This window comes from Neoarius graeffei, chromosome 13 (genome assembly GCF_027579695.1).
Source record: "Neoarius graeffei isolate fNeoGra1 chromosome 13, fNeoGra1.pri, whole genome shotgun sequence".
Classification (NCBI taxonomy): domain Eukaryota; kingdom Metazoa; phylum Chordata; class Actinopteri; order Siluriformes; family Ariidae; genus Neoarius; species Neoarius graeffei.
In genome coordinates, this window is record NC_083581.1 from 36,755,767 (window position 1) to 36,782,162 (window position 26,396).

The window sequence follows — 26,396 nt, forward strand, 5'->3', positions numbered from 1 at the left end:
AGATTATTTACAGTATATAAAATAGAAACTGAGAGTCATACAGTACCAGTTAAAAGTTTGGACACACGTTCATAGGTTTTTCTGTATGTTGACTATTTTCTACATTGTTGAACGATACTGAAGACATCAAAACTATGAAATAGCACATTATACGGAATTATGTGGTAAACAAAAAGTTGTGCCTCATCAAAAGTTAATGAAATAATATGAATACAGTAAATAGCCCTATTCCACAACTGTAGTAATTCATATTATGTCAAGAAACGCTCAACTAAGTAAAGAGAAACAACATCTATCATTACTTTAAGACATGAAGTGTCTTTTAATTAATAAAAATAAAGAAAAAACATTGAATTATGAAGTGCATCCAAACTTTAATGCTGACACCTTTTTGTTTTAGCCAGTGTTAACTTTTTCAGCAGTTTGTGCTACAGGAGCTAATCTGTGGGATTGGACCATACCGTATGGGTGAGCCTTCGACACCCATGACTCTGTCACCGGTTCACCAGTTGTCCTTCCTTGGACCACTTTTGGTAGGTACAAACCACCAGGCTTGCAGGACTTGGACTCGAGTCTGACTTGTGCCCTAATTTTAAGGACTCGTGACTCAGCTTGGACTTGAGCACTGATGACTCGGACTCGTGCATTAACTGCATTCGGACTCGTAAATTGGAGACAAGGACTCTGATTTTTTCTTTATTTTTTGTAACATGCCACAATAATTTGGCATAAGATTTTTACATCTACATTAATTTTTATACTAATTTTGTGCAAGAGAATGCACATTCACCTGTTCATACGTCATGTTCAGGAACAAACTAACATTAATGGCGCTAAAATGCCTGGAGAGAAGCCTCTAGGATTGTCTGCTTTGCTGATACAGACTTCTCGTGCAGTGGGAAAAAATGCACTGCTATGTGTTCCATATGTAGAAGAACTATCGAGGAGACGACGGGGACGACCTCGAACTTCAATCGTCATTTGGTAAGACTCCACCCAGAGAAGGAAGTGACACGCTATGGTCATTGCCCTGTTGATAGCGAGACTTGCTTGCTGAGTGATGAACTAGCTAGTGTTAACCCTCTCTCATGTTATTTGCCCTGTTGATAGTGGGTGGGGCTTGCTGAGCGATGAACAAGTTTTTTATCTGTCACCTATTAACTAAACTGGGGCAGTCGAGCAGTAACGTTAGTCCAACACATTCGCAGAGACACTTTCACATAAAGGCAGCAACAACCACCGTCAAATGGTGCAGTTGGAGTCTTGTTCTCGGGCTCGACTCGAAATTTTCTTGAATGACTTAGACTTGACTTGGACTTACACACTGGGGACTCAAGATTGGACTAGGACTCGAGGTTTAGTGACTCGACTACAACACTGCTAACCACTGCATACCAGGAACACCCCACAAGATGTGCCATTTTGGAGATCCTCAGACCCAGTCATCTCACCATCACAATTTGGCCCTTGTCAAAGTCACGCCGCTTGCCCATTTTTCCTGCCTCCAACACATCGACTTCAAGAACTGATTGTTCTCTTGCTGCCATATACAACCCCGATTCCAAAAAAGTTGGGACAAAGTACAAATTGTAAATAAAAACGGAATGCAATGATGTGGAAGTTTCAAAATTCCATATTTTATTCAGAATAGAACATAGATGACATATCAAATGTTTAAACTGAGAAAATGTATCATTTAAAGAGAAAAATTAGGTGATTTTAAATTTCATGACAACAACACATCTCAAAAAAGTTGGGACAAGGCCATGTTTACCACTGTGAGACATCCCCTTTTCTCTTTACAACAGTCTGTAAACGTCTGGGGACTGAGGAGAAAAGTTGCTCAAGTTTAGGGATAGGAATGTTAACCCATTCTTGTCTAATGCAGGATTCTAGTTGCTCAACTGTCTTAGGTCTTTTTTGTCGTATCTTCCGTTTTATGATGCGCCAAATGTTTTCTATGGGTGAAAGAGCTGGACTGCAGGCTGGCCAGTTCAGTACCCGGACCCTTCTTCTACGCAGCCATGATGCTGTAATTGATGCAGTATGTGGTTTGGCATTGTCATGTTGGAAAATGCAAGGTCTTCCCTGAAAGAGACGTCGTCTGGATGGGAGCATATGTTGCTCTAGAACCTGGATATACCTTTCAGCATTGATGGTGTCTTTCCAGATGTGTAAGCTGCCCATGCCACATGCACTAATGCAACCCCATACCATCAGAGATGCAGGCTTCTGAACTGAGCGCTGATAACAACTTGGGTCGTCCTTCTCCTCTTTAGTCCGAATGACACAGCGTCCCTGATTTCCATAAAGAACTTCACATTTTGATTCATCTGACCACAGAACAGTTTTCCACTTTGCCACAGTCCATTTTAAATGAGCCTTGGCCCAGAGAAGACGTCTGCGCTTCTGGATCATGTTTAGATACGGCTTCTTCTTTGAACTATAGAGTTTTAGCTGGCAACGGCCGATGGCACGGTGAATTGTGTTCACAGATAATGTTCTCTGGAAATATTCCTGAGCCCATTTTGTGATTTCCAATACAGAAGCATGCCTGTATGTGATGCAGTGCCGTCTAAGGGCCCGAAGATCACGGGCACCCAGTATGGTTTTCCGGCCTTGACCCTTACGCACAGAGATTCTTCCAGATTCTTTGAATCTTTTGATGATATTATGCACTGTAGATGATGATATGTTCAAACCCTTTGCAATTTTACACTGTCGAACTCCTTTCTGATATTGCTCCACTATTTGTCGGTGCAGAATTAGGGGGATTGGTGATCCTCTTCCCATCTTTACTTCTGAGAGCCACTGCCACTCCAAGATGCTCTTTTTATACCCAGTCATGTTAATGACCTATTGCCAATTGACCTAATGAGTTGCAATTTGGTCCTCCAGCTGTTCCTTTTTTGTACTTTTAACTTTTCCAGCCTCTTATTGCCCCTGTCCCAACTTTTTTGAGATGCGTTGCTGTCATGAAATTTCAAATGAACCAATATTTGGCATGAAATTTCAAAATGTCTCACTTTCAACATTTGATATGTTGTCTATGTTCTATTGTGAATACAATATCAGTTTTTGAGATTTGTAAATTATTGCATTCCATTTTTATTTACAATTTGCACTTTGTCCCAACTTTTTTGGAATTGGGATTGTAATACACTGTATATTTTTTATGAGGACCCATGAAAGAATTACAGTTATCGTCCATGCTTTTATGTACAAAATATTCACTGCAATTTATTTCATAAATTGATTAACTGACTATTAAGAATTTGATACTGTTCCAGCTTCTTGTAGTCTGATAAATGAAATCTCCCTTTAGTAAGTTTTCTAAGAATCAGACTCAGACTGTGATCAGATAATCTTGTGCTTGGATTATTAGCATTCCTGAGGAACTAGTTATTCAAGTTCATTACCAAAATGACTTTTTTCACATTTTCCTAATAAAATAATCTCATTGTTCATATTACACTCTTTAAAAAAAGCATTCAGTTGATCACAAAACATGTTTTTTGCAAGGGCTGGTGGTTTATAAACATCAATAATAATGAATGACATTTGAGCTGAAAGTGTTCATTTAAGACCAATGTATTCCAAATCATTAACACATGACCACTGGATTTGGTTACAGCTGTCCTTACACTGTACTATCCTTGTCATAAATTAGCACACCCCACACCCCCATCAGCTTTACTTCATCTAAATATATTATAGTCATGTACTTTTAATATATCGGCAGGGGAGTTATGGTGGAACCATGTCTCTGATAGGCATAGAAAATCCAAATTTGATTCATATAAAAGGTGCTGTAGTGGTTAGCACTGTCGCCTCACAGCAAGAAGGTCCGGGTTTGAGCCCAGTGGCCGGCGAGGGCCTTTCTGTGCGGAGTTTGCATGTTCTCCCCGTGTCCGTGTGGGTTTTCTCCGGGTGCTCCGGTTTCCCCCACAGTCCAAAGACATGCAGGTTAGGTTAACTGGTGACTCTAAATTGACCGTAGGTGTGAATGTGAGTGTGAATGGTTGTCTGTGTCTATGTGTCAGCCCTGCGATGATCTGGTGACTTGTCCAGGGTGTACCCCGCCTTTCGCCCGTAGTCAGCTGGGATAGGCTCCAGCTTGCCTATGACCCTGTACAAGATAAGCGGCTATAGATAATGGATGGGTGGATGCTGAGGTTATCCATTGGACATGAGTCATCATGGCAGGTTGCAGCTGAGGTGATATAGTTAATTAGCTAAGGACTCTCCCACTCTGCTGGCATCAATAGTAATTAGATTGCTATTAGCCTTACATTCATCCCCCAATGTAATATCCAAGCCAAGATAGTGATGCACATTCTGGATGATATTGATCTGGACCCATATCTCTTTCAGCAGGAGTGTGATAAACAGATATCCAGAAAGTTTCCGCAGCAGTTTAGATGACTTGGTCACTTTGTTTTAGAAAGTAACATTTGGAATAGGCGGCACGGTGGTGTAGTGGTTAGCACTGTCGCCTCACAGCAAGAAGGTCCGGGTTCGAGCCCCGTGGCCGCGAGGGCCTTTCTGTGCGGAGTTTGTATGTTCTCCCCGTGTCCGCGTGGGTTTCCTCCGGGTGCTCTGGTTTCCCCCACAGTCCAAAGACATGCAGGTTAGGTTAACTGGTGACTCTAAATTGACCGTAGGTGTGAATGTGAGTGTGAACGGTTGTCTGTGTCTATGTGTCAGCCCTGTGATGACCTGGCGACTTGTCCAGGGTGTACCCCGCCTCTCGCCCGTAGTCAGCTGGGATAGGCTCCAGCTTGCCTGCGACCCTGTAGAAGGATAAAGCGGCTAGAGATAATGAGATGAGATGAGATGAGATGAGATGAGACATTTGGAATAGTAGTGTTTCCATTATTAAGAACATTGCTGGATGAAAGCAAATGAAGCATTAGGTGATTGTCAAAGTCAAAGTCCTTCCCACACCATTCATGGCGCGTTTGGTGGCGCCGATCTCCATTTCGTAGCCCTCAGCCTCTCGCCTATATTACATAGCTAGGGTTACAGTGGGGGGCTAGTCCTCTGGTAACCGTGAGAGTTTGAAGTACTAGGTGATTGGGACAAGTGTTTTCATTGATCCTGATTGAGTGTGTTAACCAGACACGGCCGCATTAAACTGGGGGCAAGAGTCTCAATATAAATGACAATTCATCTTGAAATGAAGCAAGTTGCTTTTGCATTCGTTACCACTTGCAGTATAATATTGCTGTTGAAGCGGAAATTTTTGAGAGCTAAATGGCAGCGAGGCAGCACCTGCCTTTCTGCACACCACCATATTCCAAACTGAGTTCCACGTTTTCTGTATTATGACACATAAATTTATTTAGTTCCCTTGGTAAAGGTTCAAGTTAACATCTATAGTAAATATATGAATGAATAAATCTGATTCTTGCCCTAATGTAGATAAACCACTTTAACGTACTTTATGGTTGCTGTAAACATGTGTACAGGCTAATCAATTCACTTCAGCACACTTGAACTGCACCTCTGACTGGCTCCCTGACAGTCGTAGGATTTGAGCCAAGGTTAAAAATGCAGTTGTGTTCATCTTGCTCAAGTTTTTATGACATTGCCCTCCAGTGGAGCATAAAATGTGAGCTCATTTCTCCTGGTAGATACACACATCCTCATATTCACCATTGTTTTCCACCATCCACATCCTCTCGTAAAGGAGCACCACAATGCGGCACTGCTTTCCCTCTTATCTCTTCAGGGACATGTTGAGAAAGTGTAAACTGCACTAATCAGTTTAGGTCTGTGGGGGTTTTTGGCTCATTTTGATGTAATATCAATCTTCTTGCCTGCCTCGCTTAGTTTCAACAGTAATAAGCATCATTATTCAGTTTGTAAAAACTTCATACCCTCCTCTAAAGCCCTCCTGAGAAATTTAGCTGCAAGATTGATTCTCTGCCGCTTTAGTATCCACCATCCCATCATAATCCTGACATTAAACTGAAATGGATTTCCAGAATGGACTACTTTCTGAATAAACCACTGTACCGAAAATGAATCATGTTTTTTGCTCTTAAAATCAGGTTAAGAGCTTCGGTTAATGTTCACGTCAAACATCAGAATGGAGGGAAATGTGATCTCAGTGACTTTGACCTTAGCATAGTTGTTCCACTGTCCAGGTTCGGTGATCCTGTGCCCACTGCAGCCTCAGATTCCTGTTCTTGGCTGGCAGGAGTGAAGCTGGAAGTGCGATCTTTTACTGCCTCAAGGTTTGTGTGTTCTGAGATGCCTTTCTGATCACCACGGTTGTAAACAGTGGTTATTTGAGTCACCGTAGCTTTCCTGTCTGCTCAAACCAGTCTGGTCATTCTCCTCTGATCTCTCATCAACAAGACATTTCCACCTATAGAACTTCTGCTCACTGGATGTTTGTTTGTTTGTTTGTTTGTTGCACCATTCTGTGTAAACTCTAGTGACTTCTGTATATGAAAATCCCAGGAGTTCAACCCTTTTTGAACCATTCAAACCGGGGCGCCGCTAGGGGGAAAAGTTAGGACGATTCTAAGGGCCTGGCACTGACAGGGGGGCCTGTGAGGGATATTAATATTATTTTAATAGTATTGCCTTGTGTAAGTTTTTGAAATAAAATATTTAATTTCATCTATTAAAATATGCAAATTATAGAGTAGAATGGGGGAAAAAGCCCCCCTTAAGGAAAATTCAGTTTTTGTCCAAGTTGAAATGAACCATGTGTTTAGTTTTAATCAGTTTTTGACAACAGTGACATGAACAATAATGCCACCTAAAGTTTGCCTAAAGTTAATACTTAATTTTTTTTTTAACAAAAACAAACATTGTGCCAAGGGGGCCTTTTACCCCCCCAGTGGGGTAAAAGGCCCCCTGAGGTGGGGCAATAGGCCCCTTCACTCAAAAAAAGCTGTTTGGATAGCAAAAGTGTTTACTTAAGCCTATAATGTGAAAGAAGCAAGAAAATATCCCTGAATTAATGAATAGATGCATTATTTTATTATATTTTGCATTTTAATTTCAATATAATTTTGTGTGGATTGAACATGAATTAACAAAGAACAAGTGCATCAATAAATAATGCTAATTGAATCAATGAATTCATTACATTAACATTACAGTGCAATGTAACGCTATCTAAATAAATACCCTGCAGCTGAAAACCCCCAACTGAAACAACACACATGCCATCACACACACACACACACACACACACACACACACACACACACACACACACACACACACACACACACAGATTTCTATTCTAATCTGAGGTAATATTTTTAATATTAAGTTCAAATTACTTGCTTTACTCAACCAGGTAAGTGAGATGTTATTAAAAACTATGTATCTGCTATTCAGAAATGTATGAAATACAGTAATTATGATAAAAGGAAACGATGCCCCCTGGGGGCCATTTACCCCACCATTAAGGGGGCGTTTTACCCCACAGACTACACTTTTACAAAAAAGGGTCTTACTTTCAAAATGTGATTCAACTTTTTATACCTAATGTATTTTTTTTAACGTACTGACTTGTCTACTCATACCACATACACAGCTGTGATATCTGACGAAAAAGCAGCTATCTAAATACAGTTTTACTGATATCTGAAAATTATATCACTTACCATGAAATTTGATTTCTCTCCACTGCGTTGCTGATATGCGATCCACAGTGGATATTTGTATATCCCCGTTGTCAAGCCAGTCCATAGCAACAATAGAAATGTAAATTTGCACCATCTGGTGGTTATTTTGGGTAAAACAGGCCGGGGGCGTATTACCCCACGGGGGCTTTTTCCCCCACTCTACTCTACATGGTTATGATTTGCTATAACATTTTTCTTGAATTATTTATGACATTGTCATGTCACCCGTCCACCCTTTTTACTAATGGTACAGTCTGATTCTGGGAGCGGGACACGTAAAATGTGTAGCTCCATGTGCGCACAGCGCCGCTATTAGCGCAGCTTAGATCAGCTGTCAGTTTTTCTATGTGCGCAACAGAGGTGTACATTCTAGAAGTTGCTAAGCAGGAGCAGGTGTGATAAATTATGAAGTCCGGATATCACACTGTGTGTGAAAAAAAAATAACCTTTTTTCATAGGTATCTTTATTGTATAATTAAGTCTAGATGTTTTGCCATTGTTCATGTGTGGATTTGTTGATATTGTTAAGTATTTAACTTTAATATGTTGCACATTAGCTGTGGTCAAAGATATCATTGCTATTGTTCATGTGTGGATTTATTAAGTATTTAACTTGAATATTTGAACATTTGCTGTGTTTTCTAATAAATGTGTGATGCCTAAAAGAAACCAAAAACACTTAGTGGATTTCTTGCAGTGCACTATGTAATTGTATAAAAAACTAGTGTAGTTATTCATCAAGGCATACATTTGATCACATACAATAAGTCAATAAATGGAGGAAACAAAGGAATACATTTTGTAATCCTGATTATTGATGATGTTTGCTGGAGGGCTCTGGAGTATCCATAATGTGCATACAGAATGTTATAAATCCATACTGATACAGTGATGCATGCAGTTTCTCTCAACACAAACATTTGGATTGAATGAACTCCACAGGCTACTGAGTGAACTAATAATAGTTGCTCATAAAAGGAAAAATATATATATATATATATATATATATATATATATATATATATATATATATATATATATATCATGGAATTTTCATTTTAAGGCAACAGTCTATTCAGTCTAATTCTGACAGTTCTGCATTTAAAGTGTTCATATCCCAAATAATTGTATCACCTAAACTTGCTAGGTAGCTGATCACATGCATAGTAAAGTAGAAGGGCAGCCAAAAACAGACTTCAAATTCAGTTGCTTGCGCTTGAAAATTTTACCGGGGGGGGGGCCCTAAATTGTAATCTTTCATAGGGCCCAAGATTTCTAGTGGCGCCCCTGATTCAAACCAGAGATCACATTTTCTCCCCATTCTGATGTTTGATGTGAACATTAACTGCAGCTCTTGCCATGTATCTGCATGATTTTATGCATTGTCACATGATTGTCAGACATGAGGGAGCAAGGGGACACGTGTTTGGGTGGCACGGTGGTGTAATGGTAAGCACTATTGCCTCACAGCAAGAATGTTCTGGGTTCGAGCCCAGTGGCCAATGGAGGCCTTTCTGTGTGGAGTTTGCATGTTCTCCCCGTGTCTGCGTGGGTTTTCTCCGGGTGCTCTGGTTTCCCCTACAGTCCAAAGACGTGGTTAGGTTAACATGGGGTTGCCTTATGGCCCTTTTCCACTACCCTTTTTCAGCTCACTTCAGCTCTCTTCAGCTCACTTCAGCCCGACACGGCTCGCATTTCGACTATCTAAAAACAGCACGACTCAGCTCGCTTCAGCCCTGCTTAGCCCCCAAAACTCGCACGGTTTTGGAGTAGGGCTGAAGCGAGCCAAACCGAGCTGAGTGAGGCTAGGGGCGTGAGCAGACACTCCCCTGTGCACTGATTGGTGAGGAGGAGTGTCCTCACACGCCCCGCGAGCACGCTGGGATCTGTAAACACCGTAAACCCGGAAGAAGGAGAATTACGTATTATGAAGCCTTATGCGCCTCGCCTCATCTATACGCTCTTGCCAGTATCTGTTGGCGTTGTCGGTGACAACAAGCCACAGCACCAAGACCAGCAACACTAACGCCTCCATGTTTATTGCTTACTCTCCGGGTTGTGAGACTACCGCTTAAAAGGTCACTGATGTCACTGTTTGCGCCGCCTAACGACATCACGTGACGTCCACCCACTTTCGCTAACTCCACCCAATGTGTCCACCCACTTCCAGCCAGCACGGTTCAGCGCGGTTGTAGTCGAAATGCAACTCCAACAGCCCCACTCAGCTCAACTCAGCCCAACTCAGCACGGCACGGCTCAGCCGCGTTGGTAGTGGAAAAGCGGCATAAGGCTGAGGTGCCCTTGAGCAAAGCACCTACCCCGCGACTGTTCCTCGGGCGCTGTTAGCATGGCTGCCCACTGCTCTGAGTATGTGTGTGTGCTCATTGCTCACGTGTGGGCGCATGTGTGTGTTCACTGCTTCAGTTGGGTTAAATGCAGAGGAGGAATTTCACAAATGTACGTGTGATGAATAAAGTTCTTCCTCTTCTTCTTCTTCTTCTTCTTCTTCACTTATACCTCATAAAGTGAATGCTCCAAGTCATCTAAGCCTAATAATAAAAAGTAATTTGAAAATGTATTGCTATTTAACAAAGAAGAATGTATTATCATTGATATGGTGAAGTTTTCTGGAGCATTTGTGGAAGGAGTCTCCAGTGGCAGAACTTTGTAACAGTCAGGGTTGAAGCTGTAACTTCTAAGTTTTCTAGCACAGGATGGAGGATGTCGTGTTTTGCAGTTTCTCTCTACCTTTTTTTTTTGTTTTGTTAACTTAAACGGATATAAAGAATAATGTGTCATTACCTATTTGTTGCAAACAGAAAATTTGTAATTGTTTGCAAATTGCTGTGGTAAAAGACGAACAAGAGTACTCTGAGAGCACAATATCCCCTACTACAATATACATATTGCAAACGAAAGGGCAATATGCATATTACTGCCTTATAACAAAGCCTTTTGCCAAGTTTCATGAAATGCCTCCAAAAATTGTGAGAGGAGTTGATTTCAGAAGGTGAGAACCCTTTCTGGGACGGACTTTGCCATGACATAATTCTCTTTCGGGCCTTTCGGCCAGCGAGGGATAATAAAATGCTTTGGGATGTGCTGAGATATAAGAAAATACTCCACAACAATAACTTTGCGCAGGGTCATATCACATCACATCACATTACATCATCAGGTTATTGATTATTTTCCTATAACAGCATGAAACGAAGTGGTTTGTTACTGAATTAATGCCATAGAACTATTTTGGCATCTTAGTTGCTGTAGTTACTTCCGCCAGATTTGGAAGAGGTTATGTTTTCACCTCCATTTGTTTGCTTGTTCCCAATGTAACTCAAAAAGTAGTGAACAGATTTTGATGAAATTCTGAGGAAAGGTGAGCCATGGGCCAAGAAACAATTGATTAGATTTTCATGCAAATCCGTAGCCTGGCAAGCCAGACTAAATGTGAATATTTAGTCTGGCCTCACTCGTAGACATTTCCGAAGGGTGTGGGAGGAACAACCCGCTGTCTTTCAAACTGTCTCTGTGCGTATAGGCCAACGCTCTGACCAATCAGCGCAACAGTGACTGTGACGTAGTCAGAGCGACAGAAAGTAGTGGGGGAGACCTTGAAATAAATAATTTTTCAAAATGCATATTAATAAACAGGTTCTAGATATTAAGAGGTTTGGAGATAATGACCACAAGTTTGGAGTCTGTACCACATACTTAACATACACTTTTTTTTCCAAGTGTTTTTCAAGGGTTTGCTTAAACTGTTTGAGAGTTTTTATTTTTATTTAGTGGTGTTTGGTGAAATAATTTCCCTTAAATTTAAAATAACGGGAAAATAAGAAACAATCAAAAAGTAATGTTTCAAAGCTGTTTATTAATTCTTCGTACTGCACAAACTAGCCCCATCCTTTTGGCTACCAGCGGAGCCAGCTGGTAGATCAGACTTTTGCCATAGCCGGTCAGCAAAACAGCGAAAATGTCCTTCTTGAAAAGGAATGAGTGGACAGCCTCTTCCTGCTCATGTTTCAACGAAAACTCCAAGTCTAATTCTTCTAAAACTGATTCCAAAGCGGAGTCAAACACGCGCTGTTCACTAGCCGTAGCCATCTTTCCTGTTGTGCTTTCTCCAGCGTCGCACAGCCTTGTCGTCACTCCTGCAAAAGCCCGCCCAAAGAATCCAAACAAAAACCGTGCGTTGTGATTGGCGGGCACGATTTGATGCCCGGGGTGTGTTGTTGATATGGTGCGAGGCTAGACCCACTCGTAGGCAAAAATATTTTTGGCCGCTAGGCGGGTGGGTCTACTGTAGTTTACTAGGCTAGCAAATCATATGTATGTGGATCCAGGATTTTTTTTTGTCTATTTCCAACGTAACTCAAAAAGTAGTGAACAGATTTGGATGAAATTTGGTGTACAGCTTCAGTATTATCCTAGATTCAAGTGATTTGATTTTGATGTTGATAATATGTGGCTTGGTGGAGGTATGCACTCTACCGAGTACTCTTCTAGGTTTTTAAGGGATTCTAGACTTTGATGAAGTTTGTGGACATCTGACCATCACACCCATATGTACTTGTTGAACATCCCATTTCAGATTTATTCCCTCTTTGCTGTTAGAATAAGCTCCAATCTTCTGGGAAGGCTTTCCACTCGATTTTGGAGTGTGGCTGTAGGGATGTGTATTCATTTAGTTCATTCAAGAACATTTGTGAGATCAGGCAGTGATGTTGGGTGAGGAGGTCGTGTGTGCAGTCAGAGTTCCAATTTATCCCAAAGGTGTTCAGTGAGGTTGAGGTCAGGGCTCTGTGCAGGACACTCAAGTTCCACTCCAACCTTAACACACCATGTCTTCATGGAGATTAGCTTTGTGCACAGGTTTGGGTCTCTTAGTTCCATCTATCTATCCATCCATCCATCCATTATCTATAGCTGCTTATCCTGTTCTACAGGGTCACGGGCAAGCTGGAGCCTATCCCAGCTGACTATGGGCGAGAGAAGGGGTACACCTCTCGCCAGGTTATCGCAGGGCTGACACAGAGACAAACAACTCACATTCACACTCACATTCAAACCTACGGTCAATTTAGAGTCACCAGTTAACCTAACCTGCATGTCTTTGGACTGTGGGGGAAACCGGAGCACCCGGAGGAAACCCACGCGGACACAGGGAGAACATGCAAACTCCGCACAGAAAGGCCCTCACCGGCCGCTGGGCTCGAACCCAGAACCTTCTTGCTGTGAGGCGACAGTGCTAACCACTACACCACAGTGCCGCCCCCTTTTAGTTTCATTGAAGGGAAATTGTAATGTAACAGTGTACAGGGACAGTGTACAATTGTGTGCTTCCAACTTTGTGGGAACAATATGAGGAAGAACCACAGATGGGTGTGATGGTCTGGTCACGTGTCCACATCTACACTTTTGGCCATGTAGTGTATTTCTACTTAGTTGCCCAGTGTATTTATTTCTACCTAACTGCTCACTGCACTTGAAATTGAAGCGCCTTTATTTATTGTATAATGTTTTATGTTGAGACTACTGAACCAGGTCTCTGTGTGTGGGTGTATATAAGTGGCCTGTGTTATTTGGTGTAGTTATTGCGCCAAAAGCTGTGCTGGTCTGTCTGGTACTGGTTCTGTTCTGTCAGAACTATATACGCAGAGCCATGACCTCACTTTCGTTGATAAACGCCTTGAGACCTCAAGAATGGCACAGGAATAGTTTTAAGCGTTAACAATAAATCTAATATAGTAATTTTTACAATTAAAGTGATTTATATAGGTAGCGATCTGAGTGAATGACCTTGACGTCCGTAACGTCACAGCAGGAAGTCTATCGGTTTCATCGCCATTTCCACCACACTAAAACACAGAGCTGACTGCAACTCCGACCCTCCATTCTGAGCTAATTTATCGCCATGCCACGTAGATGTGTTGCTGGCCGGTGCAGTAACACGACAGAAGGTGGATTTACGTTGCATTCATGGCCCAAGAATGTTCAAACTGCAAAGATTTGGACGCATTTTGTGAGAAGTTCACGGGCACATTGGGCGCCTATGAAGTGGTCTCTCCTCTGCTCTGCACATTTTACTGAAGACTCGTACGAGACCTCTGATCTGTTGAGGAGCGTTGGCTACAAGTCCGTACTGAAAGAGGGTGCAGTACCAACAATTAAAGAAAAATAAAACAAGAAAAGGAAAGTATTTATTTTATTTTTTTTTAAGTGAGTTCAGTTGCAAGGGCGGCATGGTGGTGTAGTGGTTAGCGCTGTCGCCTCACAGCAAAAGGGTCTGGGTTCGAGCCCTGTGGCCGGCGAGGGCCTTTCTGTGTGGAGTTTGCATGTTCTCCCCGTGTCCGCGTGGGTTTCCTCCGGGTGCTCCGGTTTCCCCCACAGTCCAAAGACATGCAGGTCAGGTTAACTGGTGACTCTAAATTGACCGTAGGTGTGAATGTGAGTGTGAATGGTTGTCTGTGTCTATGTGTCAGCCCTGTGATGACCTGGCGACTTGTCCAGGGTGTACCCCGCCTTTCGCCCGTAGTCAGCTGGGATAGGCTCCAGCTTGCCTGCAACCCTGTAGAACAGGATAAAGCGGCTAGAGATGATGAGATGAGATGAGAAACCATGTAAGTTGAGTAATGCTGTTGAATGTAGATAATGTTTAGCTAAAAGATCACAAATAGTGTCAATTTAGTTAGTTAAGCTAGCTAGCTAACTTAGAGGCGGTAGTAACTAGTTGCATTTACTCCGTTACATTTACTTGAGTAACTTTTTGGATAAATTGTACTCTTAAGAGTTGTTTTGTTGCAAAATACGTTTTACTTTTACTTGAGTAATATTATTCTAAAGTAACAATACTCTTGGGCGGCACGGTGGTGTAGTGGTTAGCGCTGTCGCCTCACAGCAAGAAGGTCCGGGTTCGAGCCCCGTGGCCGGCGAGGGCCTTTCTGTGCGGAGTTTGCATGTTCTCCCCGTGTCCGCGTGGGTTTCCTCCGGGTGCTCCGGTTTCCCCCACAGTCCAAAGACATGCAGGTTAGGTTAACTGGTGACTCTAAATTGAGCGTAGGTGTGAATGTGAGTGTGAATGGTTGTCTGTGTCTATGTGTCAGCCCTGTGATGACCTGGCGACTTGTCCAGGGTGTACCCCGCCTCTCGCCTGTAGTCAGCTGGGATAGGCTCCAGCTTGCCTGCGACCCTGTAGAACAGGATAAAGCGGCTAGAGATGATGAGATGAGAAACCATGTAAGTTGAGTAATGCTGTTGAATGTAGATAATGTTTAGCTAAAAGATCACAAATAGTGTCAATTTAGTTAGTTAAGCTAGCTAGCTAACTTAGAGGCGGTAGTAACTAGTTGCATTTACTCCGTTACATTTACTTGAGTAACTTTTTGGATAAATTGTACTCTTAAGAGTTGTTTTGTTGCAAAATACGTTTTACTTTTACTTGAGTAATATTATTCTAAAGTAACAATACTCTTGGGCGGCACGGTGGTGTAGTGGTTAGCGCTGTCGCCTCACAGCAAGAAGGTCCTGGGTTCGAGCCCCGTGGCCGGTGAGGGCCTTTCTGTGCGGAGTTTGCATGTTCTCCCCGTGTCCGCGTGGGTTTCCTCCGGGTGCTCCGGTTTCCCCCACAGTCCAAAGACATGCAGGTTAGGTTAACTGGTGACTCTAAATTGACCGTAGGTGTGAAGGCCAATTTATGCTGACAACGCAGTCCTCGCAGACGGTGTCGCAGATGGCGTCTGCGTAGCCCCCCCCACCTTCGCAGACGCTCTGCGCGCACCTCCCCAAAATTGTGACCACCGCAGAAGCCTCGCAGACAAGAGGGCTCTGATTGGTCCACTCTACATCCGCTGTACACGCACTTCCGCTTCCCCGGTTTGGTTTGTTTTCACGACCGCCATTTTTAAAAACATGAGCGAAGATGGAGCAGCACGAAGAGCGGTTGATCGAGGAAGTGAGGAAGTACGGACATCTATACGACTCCAGTTCTAGTCATTATAAGTAACCGGAGGATAAACACTCCACTAACCACACCCACCAACTACTCCTAGCAATTTCGCGCCCCCTTGCGTTGTAGCGGTGAATAACATCGCGCACGCCTATTACTCCCCGCTCAACGATAAATTACAACTGTCTGCGAAAAGCTATCTGCGAAAGCCTTGTCGCAAGAGCATGCAGAGGCCTTAAGTGTGAATGGTTGTCTGTGTCTATGTGTCAGCCCTGTGATGACCTGGCGACTTGTCCAGGGTGTACCCCGCCTTTCGCCCGTAGTCAGCTGGGATAGGCTCCAGCTTGCCTGCGACCCTGTAGAACAGGATAAAGCGGCTAGAGATAATGAGATGAGATGAGGTTCTGTGTATCTGCTTGAAACCAAAACATTGAGTGACGCCATTCTAGTACACAAGAGGGCGCTGTGTCCCCGCTCTGTTTTCTTGAGTAAACGAAGAAGAAGCCGACGGTGACGTTTTGCGGAAATCTACCAATGCGTACTTCCGTACTATGCAGTATGTAAGAACGTTGTTATAGAGACGATAGGAGGTGTTTGTTTTTGTGTACTGCGTAGTATGCTAGTGCGCCGCCGCTGTTATGTTGCTCTACGTGGAAAGACGGATCATGGACTAACCTCCCGTGAGCAGGAAGATTTTATTCAGTTTATTAATTTGTTGTTCAGGAATAGCACGGAGGAACCGATAAAGGAAGATGTTTAAAAGCTGGGGAACGTGGCTTGGTATCGAGTCCATACCCGGAGACAAAACAGACGGAGTCCAGGCCGAGGACTCATGCGGAAGTGACACAAACTCCGAAGAGAATGCAGTAAACAAACACGAGTGCAGCGACAACCTGGGAGAAAACCAACCGATCCTGCAGCAAGCCAAAGGCCTGAGCGGTGAGCTGGCATTTCCTTTTTATTTCCACACAGCCACATTATATTTATGTCATTTGTGTGACTCATGCTCGCTCGTTTCAGGCTTATTTAGCGCTCATGAGGTTCATAGAAGGCTAACGGAGCAGGAAAAATAAATAAATCTAAAAATATTGCTTAACAAGAGGAAAAGATCATCCAGAGACCGGATGCTAAACTGTCCCTTTCCTTGCCTTTCACCTGGACTCGGTGTACCTGCAACACTATAAAGCTTTAAAGGTACTGTATGTAATAAAAACTTAAAGGTGCAATAAGTAACCCCTGTAGTAGCCTGGGAAATCCCATGCTGCTTTGCACAATTGTTCCGATCTGAAAAGACAGCATGGAAACTATGGTCTAAAGGCTCGCCTGAGTTAGGGAGCCAATTATGCCGCTTTTCCACTACAAACGCGGCTGAGTCGGGCTGAGCCGTGCCGTGCTGAGTCGAGCTGAGCGGGGCTGTTGGAGTTGCATTTCAACTACAACCGCGCTGAACCGTGCTGGCTGGAAGTGGGTGGACACATTGGGTGGAGTTAGCGAAAGTGGGTGGACGTCACGTGATGTCGTTAGGCGGCGCAAACAGTGACATCAGTGAGCTTTTAAGCGGTAGTCTCACGACCCGGATAGTAAACAATAAACATGGAGTCGTTAGTGTTGCTGGTCTTGGTGCTGTGGCTTGTTGTCACCGACAACGCCAACAGATACTGGCAAGAGCGTATAGATGAGGCGAGGCGCATAAGGCTTCAGAAATTCTCGTAATTCGTAATTCTTCTTCCGGGTTTGCGGTGTTTACAGATCCCAGCGTGCTCGCGGGGCGTGTGTGGGAGTGTGAGGACACTCCTCCTCGCCAATCAGTGCACAGGGGAGTGTCTGCTCACGCCCCCAGCCTCACTCAGCTCGGTTTGGCTCGCTTCAGCCCTACTCCAAAACCCTGCGAGTTTTGGGTGCTAAGCAGGGCTGAAGCGAGCTGAGTCGTGCTGTTCTGAAGTAGTCGAAACACGAGCCGTGTCGGGCTGAAGTGAGCTGAAAAAGGGTAGTGGAAAAGGGCCATTAGAGGTCTGCGCGGGTTGGATTTTTCAGTCCCGCTCCCGCCCGCGCCCGCATTGTGCAGTCCCACTCCTGCCCGCACCCGCAAAGAATTATGATTTTCAGTCCCACGCGCGCCTGCCATGTTTTGTCCCACTCCCACCCGCAAATCCCGCATGATGCAGACGTTCACGTTATTTCTCAGGAAAGTTCTTGTCTTGACACAGCGTGATGGTGCCCCGGCCCCTACTTTGAGTGGATTTGAGCATAAATATCTACAGCTCACGTTTGTTATTGTTTACCTTGTTTCTGAATTCAGCATGTAGTATCAAAAATAAAAATAATTAGTGCTGTCAAATGATTAAAATATTTAATTGCAAATCACACATTTTTATCACATGAGAAACCATTGTAATTCTCTGATCAGCATAAAAAAGTGAATGGGCTTGCTTTGCTTTTGTCCAATCGCCTCTGATTGGACAGCCAAATTTGCATATTACAGGAAGGATTTCTGGGATAGCATTGAGTCAAGTCTACCGTCACTGTGTAACCTGTCTCTCTGATTAAAGTTGTAGACTAACGCAACAAGTAAATCAATTCACTCATGGTTCTCTTGCTAGCTGGGTGTGAACTGCGAGTCTTTAGAGTGATCAAAGAATTTCCCTTTAGGGTGATCAATGACAAGTTTAAGATGCCATTTCTCACTCAATCTGACTTTCTATGCAAATTTAAGCATCTTAAAATGTTTTTATTAATGCCAAATAAAATATCCAGCACAAATTATATATGGTAGACATAAATTAATAATTTTTATTTCAAGCACATTTTTAGTTAGCGGGACTGCAGCTTATCACCGCTCCCACCCGCGCCGCATATGTGCACTCCCGCTCCCGCCCGCGCGCGCATATGTGCACTTCCGGTCCCGCCCGCGCCCGCAATGAGCTTTCAAAATTTGTCCCGCGCCGCACTGCTTTGCGGCGGGAGTCCCACGGGAGTGCAGGGCTCTAGAGCCAGTCAGAGAGTGGGGAGGGGTGGAAAGACGGTGACGCGTACTACTCGACAAACGGAAGCTTGTAGTTTATTTGGGACTGTTTACGGATCACATTTAACATGGCGGCGAGTGATACGAACCAAACTTTCGATCAAGCTTTAGACACTGTTCTGAATAGTTTAGAGCGAAAGTTTGTTTTAAAAAAAGAACAGCGTTTGGCGTTACAGTCTTTCGTTGACAGGAAGACAGATGCCTTTGCCTTGCTCCCGACAGGGTTTGGTAAAAGTCTCATTTACCAACTAGCCTCTTCGTCTTCTTCGTTGCTCTAACTACGTCACCGGGTACAACTGCCATGATTGGCCATGGGCTACGTATACGCCAAATGATAGACATTCGCAACGTCCAATAAACGGCCGTTGACAATCGTAAACCACACCTCCCCTACCAGAAATTCAATAGGCGGATTCCAGACCATATTTCACTTGTGATATGGTCTGGTGTTAACCAGACTAGCCCTGTAGTGGCGGCTCCAGAGATTTTTCCTTAGGGTGGCAAAGGAGGGGCATGGGTTCCAGGAGGGGGGTGTCACGGTCTGAATTTACCAGGTAAATTTATTAACCTTAATTTAATAAAATTAACTTTATTTACACACATACTAATAAAATTCAATCCAAACCATTCACACAATACAAAAACACATTATCTACACATTATAAATCTGAAAAAGATTGTAAAAATATCATCTTTCTTTTGAAAATGGCAACTCGCTGGTCTCGTGCCTTCTTGGACTGTGTGTTTTGCTGATCTTCATTTTGTGACTGGGAAATGATTGTTTCCTCATCCATATTCAGCAGCTTGTCTACTGATAATCAAATCTCACAATTGTAGTCACAATTCGCGTTTTATTAGTCCACAAATGTGTTGAAATGCTCAGTACAAAATCGCAGCAAGAAATGGTAAATTTAGACTTCCCGGAAGTTGACCAGGGGAAAATATCGGTGTGCGCATGGTAAATTTATACCAGTGCACGATCAGACCGTGACGGGGGCATAGGTTCCGGGAGGGGGGCATAGGTTGTCGATGCAGCAGTTTATGCAAATCGTAGAAATCATTTTTACTTGCGCTCAAGAAAGACTCCCAATCAAGTCATCTTGTCAAATATGTATTGAGCTATTGTCCCATCAAGGAAAACGGATTCAACCATCTAAACCATCTTTTCTGAAAGTATATTCCCAAGCAATGAATGGAACTATTCTGCCCTAGCGATGTATCAAAAAATAGTACAGAGAGCGAATGGTTTAGATTGTGGATCTTTACTGAAGACTTCAAACTTGTACAGATGTGTTCATCCTCGATTTCCGTAAAACTAAAAGAAACAAATTAAGTTTATCACTAAACTGAATAGCACACAGGCGAAAACATGAGCTAGGCTGACCTGCTAGTAATGCTAACACACAAGTTGTTTATTTTCTAAAGCCTATCACTTTACAAAACTATTAGCTTTCATTTCGTTGCCTAGCATACACAGAAAGTAAAACATAACTTACAGGTATAGCTACTACTGGAACCTAGCGAGACAGCACTCCATACATCCAACCAATGACTGTATAGCTGGGCTAAAAGAATAATTGAGTACCAAAATCAGAGATGAGAATTTTCCGCGGATCTGCGGAATTCCGAGTTTTTCCCGCTGAAAATGTCATTTTTGTGAAATGTGTAAATCTGTTGAGAGAATTTCGGGGTGGGTGTGTATATGGTTAATGATCTGTGGTCACCTTATAACGCAGACATCCTGAGTCTCCCGGAAGTTCCAGGAGTCTCCCGCATATTGATAGCGGCTCCCTGATGCCCGCAAATTGGAGAATATCTCCCGGAATCTAGAGCAAGCGAGCAAGAGTGCGCACATGCAACTTTGTCTACCTCGCGCATCTTAGAATGTGCGCATATGACGGAGCGCGAGAGAGAGATTGCGTGTGTGCTTGTTCATGTAGTGCCTGCTAGACAAAGAGCATCCTGATTGGGTTACTCAGCAAAATAAGCCAATCAGCTTTCAGTGTGGGCGGGCTTTTATCCCTTTTCTTGAGGACCGACGTTTTCAGTTGAGTCAGTGCAGCCTATAGGATCGGCATGGCAGAGAGCGCGCGCGCCCCAAAAAAACGAAAATACAAAACCCACTTCACCTCAGATTACACAAAAGAATCTCCCTGTCTAATAAGGGTCAACAATAATGACAGTTTCGTGCGATGTACTGCTTGTATTGCAGCAGTGGTTTCAGCATTGCCCATGGTGGCTTAAATGATGGTAAAGGACATGTTGAGGTGAGGAGCGTCATTTCATGTGCATTATATTTAGGTCAACAACAGGCTGGCATGAAAAGACCAAACTTGCTGAAGATTTCCGTAAAATTAACATACAAATGTGTGTGTGTGTGTGTGTGTATATATATAAAAATACACACACGTGTATGTATTTTTATATATATATATATATATATATATATATATATATATATATATATATATTTTGTACACACGTGTGTGTGTGTGTGTGTGTGTATATATATATATATATATATATATATATATATATATATATATATATATAAAAATAAATAAAAAGGCGCACCCCGCTTGAAACCCCCCATGCACGCTTTGCGTGCGTTATGTCTGGCCTTGGCAGACATTTCAGAGTTTTTTTTTTTTTTAATGTCCCATTCTCATCCCTGCAAAATGCATTTAAAATAGAAAGGACAAGACTGTGTTCTATCAGGTGAAAACAATTTGACCAAACTCTCTGCTCCAGCACGTTGCCTCGTCAGAAGTCGAGCATTCAGAAGAATCATAACAGAAGAACATCTCTCTCTGGGTGAAACCATTTCAAAATTCCGGGGGTGCGGTGGGGTGTGAAATAATGCAAATAACGGTAGGTAGAGATGAGATGAGGGCTTAGTATCTCTGTAGATAGATAATTGAATTTCAAAAATGTGTTTTAATAAATAATTCTTGTCAAAATAGGGGGGCAACTGGGGTGGCAAGACATTATATTTTTACAGTGGCAACTGCCACCTTTTGCCACCCCTTAAAACCGCGCCTGAAAGCGGTCGCCCCAGCTACACCTTCTGAGTGTATGTCCTGAAAAGTGAAAATGCATGTCTGTGTTTGGTAACAATCTCTTCATGTGTTCTCACTCGGTGCAAGTCTGGAAATTACAGTAACAAAGCCTGGCTTTATCATGACAATCGAGTCATCTAGTTTAACTGGATTATTGTTTTGTGCCTCAAGGATACATTCTGAACTTTGCAAGCAGCGCAACAAAGAAGATCACGGAGTCTGTGGCAGAAACTGCGAGCACCATCAAGAAGACCGTAGAGGAAGGAAATCTTGATGGTATCATCGATAAGGTGTGACCTTTACAACCCTTGTCGTATTGTAGTGTTTGATTTATAGTGTGCTAATTTGTTGCTTAGTGCTGTTTTTCATTCTCGCTGTGTGCCAGGCTGGTGTCGTGGTTATAAGGGTGTTTTAAAAGGCACAATCCAAACATGAGGGATAATAATTTGTTTCCAAAAACAAGAGCAGGTTTTTTTCCCCCCCCAATCTACTACAGCAATCTGAGAACCTTTTTTTTTTTTTTCTCTTTTATTAATGAACAACATCTCATCTCATTATCTGTAGCCGCTTTATCCTGTTCTACAGGGTCGCAGGCAAGCTGGAGCCTATCCCAGCTGACTACGGGCGAAAGGCGGGGTACACCCTGGACAAGTCGCCAGGTCATCACAGGGCTGACACATAGACACAGACAACCATTCACACTCACATTCACACCTACGGTCAATTTAGAGTCACCAGTTAACCTAACCTGCATGTCTTTGGACTGTGGGGGAAACCGGAGCACCCGGAGGAAACCCACGCGGACACGGGGAGAACATGCAAACTCCACACAGAAAGGCCCTCGCCGGCCACGGGGCTCGAACCCGGACCTTCTTGCTGTGAGGCGACAGCGCTAACCACTACACCACCGTGCCGCACATGAACAACATGTACTTTTAATTTCTAGTTTTGTTTTTAGCGGAGCTCCATACTTAAGAAAATATGGTAACCCATCGAGTTGATTTTTCATGGACACACAGGGATCCCAGCCGTGTGCGTGCGTGCCCCTCGCGATTCTGATTGGCTGTTTGTTTTTGGTGGGAACTAGAAGCGCGAGCGCGCCTACATAGGTTGTTTTTGTCTACAGATAATTTCATATTTATCGGGTTTTTCCACCGAGAACAACTCAAACAGCGCAACAACATAATCACTTTTACCAACTTTTTAATACAAACTTTAAAAAGATGTCCGAACAAGTTAACCAAGGAAAGAAAGATGAAGTCAAAACCGGGAGGAGAGAGTGAGTTTTGACAGAGGAAGAAAAGGAAAGAAGCCGTGAAAGAGCGAGAGAAAGGCGAAGAAATCTTTCATAAGAAAAGCAACAAGCTGAAAGAGAGAGAAAACGTGTAAAAAATGAATTAATGGAATTAAATTCCTGTAACTCTTATTAATTCTAAATAGTGATGTTGATTTTGAAATCAGCCCCGCAATGACCTGGCGACTTGTCCAGGGTGTACCCCGCCTTTCGCCCGTAGTCAGCTGGGATAGGCTCCAGCTTGCCTGCGACCCTGTAGAACAGGATAAAGCGGCTACAGATTATGTGAGATTTTGAAATCACTGCGAAATCCTTTGGGATCTGACAAGTCTTTTGTTTTCAAAACATTTTGCTATAAATCCCAAAAGCACACTGTAGTTTATAGTAATAAAAAGAATAATATACATGCGAGTTTGGAGAAATTTATCTTCTCGTAATAAAATTTGAAATTGAAACGCATCAAAGTACATCATCTGTTGCATGTTTGTTTTTATTTGAATGGAAGCTCCACTATTAGATAGGACCTCATTTCAGGGGGTTTATGAGGAAAATTTAGTATGAGGGAGCTCACCATGGCGAGGGAGTGAAGCGACCCTGTTGGGGGGGGATGGTGCGGAAGGGCGGGTCCCCCCTACCGCCGTGCGAAGCCTTTGAAAAATTGAGGCTACAATGGTATGGAATTGGAACAGTGGGGACTGTAATATTGAATTAATTCAACAAAGTGTAAATTCAATATCGTAGTCGCCACTGAAGTCCACTCGATCCTTGTTTACCGTCAGTGGATCGGTCACTCGTCAAACAGTGACCGCAACAGCTTCTGGGGGAATGGCTGAGCGTAGCTGTCAGTCAAACACAAGTTTTAGCCAATGGGAATGCATTCCTGGACAGCCCACCCACACGTGAAGTTTGTGCCAAAACTGCAAGCAAAAAGTCAGGGAGCGCAAACGAGAAAGCTGGAATCGCAACCAAAATAAATTGCGTCAAACAAAACTGAGAAAGACGCGGAACAAAAATAAAAGGTTTCTGACAAGTAATAGACTGATATTTTGCACGATTACACGAATAATTTGTTTGCCAGTCTAAAAAAAATTGACTTTTTCTGTATTTTGATTTGTCGTTTTTGTTTGATATTTCAAAAGTATTGTATGAATATTTTGGCACAAAATTGATTCCATACAATGGGACGTTCTGAGGCTGTCAGAGAGAATTTGTAGCAAATTGTCAGCATTGAAAAAGAGAAAACTGTCAACACTTAATTCAAATTCTAATACCTCATAATTCAAATTACACATAATACTAATTCTCATGATTGAAATTTATAATTCAAATGAATCACACTTAAAGTATTAAACATTCACCAGAGAAATCTGTTTTCTTATACTAGAATAAGGTAGAGTTGGTTGCTCAAAATGGAAAAAAAATTAATTCGAGAGTAAAATTATTTTCTTTAAAAGGAAACTAAAAAAGTAAACATTGTAAAGTTGGAATCCAACCCAAATCACAAAGTTTAAAACCATGCAAAAAAATGCAAGCGTGCTAAAAAAAAAATACATACATGAACTTTTCCTGGAACTCGGCCTTTTTCTTATTTTGCTTTTCCACTGGACACTCGGTGCAAGATATCTGGTCTTCGTTCGTCACAGATTCCGCGATGCTGCTGTCACTGTGCTCGGTTGATGCGTCCTTCAATGAGGCCCCGGAACCTGCGGCACGGACCGATCCCTCGATTGTCGCGATCTCGCCATCGGAAACATCTTTATCCGCTTTGTGACAGAAAAAAGAAGTCCTCTTCTTCTGCCCCGGACAGTCTTTGGCTTTTCTTCCGTTTTGTGCCGTGGGATGACCTCTTTAAATGCCCAAGTGTCAACAAATACAACTCGCGAGCTTCTTCTGTCAAAAGCTCCCGCGCCGTTGGGTGAAAGGTCATTGAGTCTCGAGAAATCTCGCTCTACAAGTCAGCTGACCTTGTATGTAACCCATGTCAAATCTCACGAGAGCAGCTGCGACAAGTAAACAACGAAACAACATGGCGCCTCAGTCTGGAAAACGCCAATTCGGATCGTTTTTGCACCGTCTGGCGGTGTATCTACTATGATTGGAATATTTATGGAGTAATTATAACGTATTTGATGATCAGACACAATCAGTGCGTTTACATGCACATCCAAATCGAGCTGCTGTCGGTAATCGAGCAAAGGGTCCCAGCAGGGGTGCCAGAGAAATCCAATCCTACATGCACACAAGGAAATCGAGCTATTGTGCGAGGTACATTGTGCACCTGAGCCACAGGTGGCGCTACACGCCCCATCGTGTTGGTACACTTCCGGTTGTCGTCATGAAGAAGAGCTATTCAAGAGTGTAAACAAAGTTATCAGTTCCGTGTTCACAAGAAGAGTGTTTGTAGTTTGTATGTATGAACAGAAGTGTTCCTAATAAAATGGCCTTGAAGTTGATCTGTAATGGTGAACATATTAATTGTTAGCCTGCTAACATGCTAATAATAATAAGTTAGATTTATATAGCGCCTTTCAAGAAACCCAAGGACGCTTTACAATATAGACAAGGAAAAAATAAATAAATAAGAAAAAAAATTAAAGGGGTACCAAATATAATATATACAGTTGCTGATGTGACAAAGTAACGTATTCTTAAGTATTCTATCAAATTTATATACTAGAAAACAACAAAATATCTTGGTAATTGCAAATATAATAGTCGGTACGCTAAACGGCACAAGAGTCGCCATTTTTAAAAGACCGTGACGTCAGCCCTACCCACTGCACTAGGAGAGAAGCGTGTAATCATGGCGTCGGGCGCATCAAGTGAAAGCGACAGCTCTGTCGAATCATACGAAGAGATCCCGCAAGACACACTGCAAGCAGGCTATGGCTTAGAAGGGTACCAGTTTGAACCTAGGAGAGGTACTCTCGACTCCGGTGATGAAGAAAGAAGAGAAGAAAGCTCGAGCTCGCTTGGTGTTTTTCAGCGGAAACGAGTGAAAAGACACGTCTGGAGGTTCGTTATGCTTTCCATCGCTCCTGCTATTACACCCGAAAGCAACACACTGTGGCACTGTGTAGCCGATCACTTACAATTCATCCTACTTTCCGATTCACACGTGCTATTCCCAACCTCAATGAGCCAACACAACTGGGCACATACATACGTCATGAGTGTTACGCAGAGAAAATGAACGTGCATTCTGATTGGATAAAATTAATATCATGGCGGGCTGTTCAAACTGCGGAAATAGTTTGCTCGAGCCACTTTCAAAACACTATAACTTTCCAACCTTAGAACAAAAAACTTTTGTAAGTCTTGAATAAGGTTCGTTAATGTGTGTTTTATTGTTATATTTACTCTATATATTGCCCTCTGTTCCCCTTTAAATAAAATAAAAATAAAAAGTCCACCAAGT

The 26,396-nt window shown here is 42.8% G+C and overlaps 1 protein-coding gene across 4 annotated transcripts in view; it reads left to right on the forward strand.

Moving 5' to 3' along the window:
• The first annotated feature begins 16,188 nt into the window (after nt 1–16,188).
• The window catches only part of syap1 (synapse associated protein 1), a 37,148-nt gene continuing 26,940 nt past the window's right edge, over nt 16,189–26,396 (forward strand). For 2 of the 4 annotated variants that reach the window (XM_060937657.1, XM_060937658.1), the window contains exons 1-2: nt 16,189–16,542; nt 21,856–21,974. In XM_060937657.1, coding sequence (XP_060793640.1) covers nt 16,356–16,542; nt 21,856–21,974 — 306 coding nt within the window. In that variant the 5' untranslated portion in view covers nt 16,189–16,355. The remainder of the gene's footprint in view (nt 16,543–21,855; nt 21,975–26,396) is intronic. The other 2 variants (XM_060937659.1, XM_060937660.1) reach the window with 1 other exon arrangement.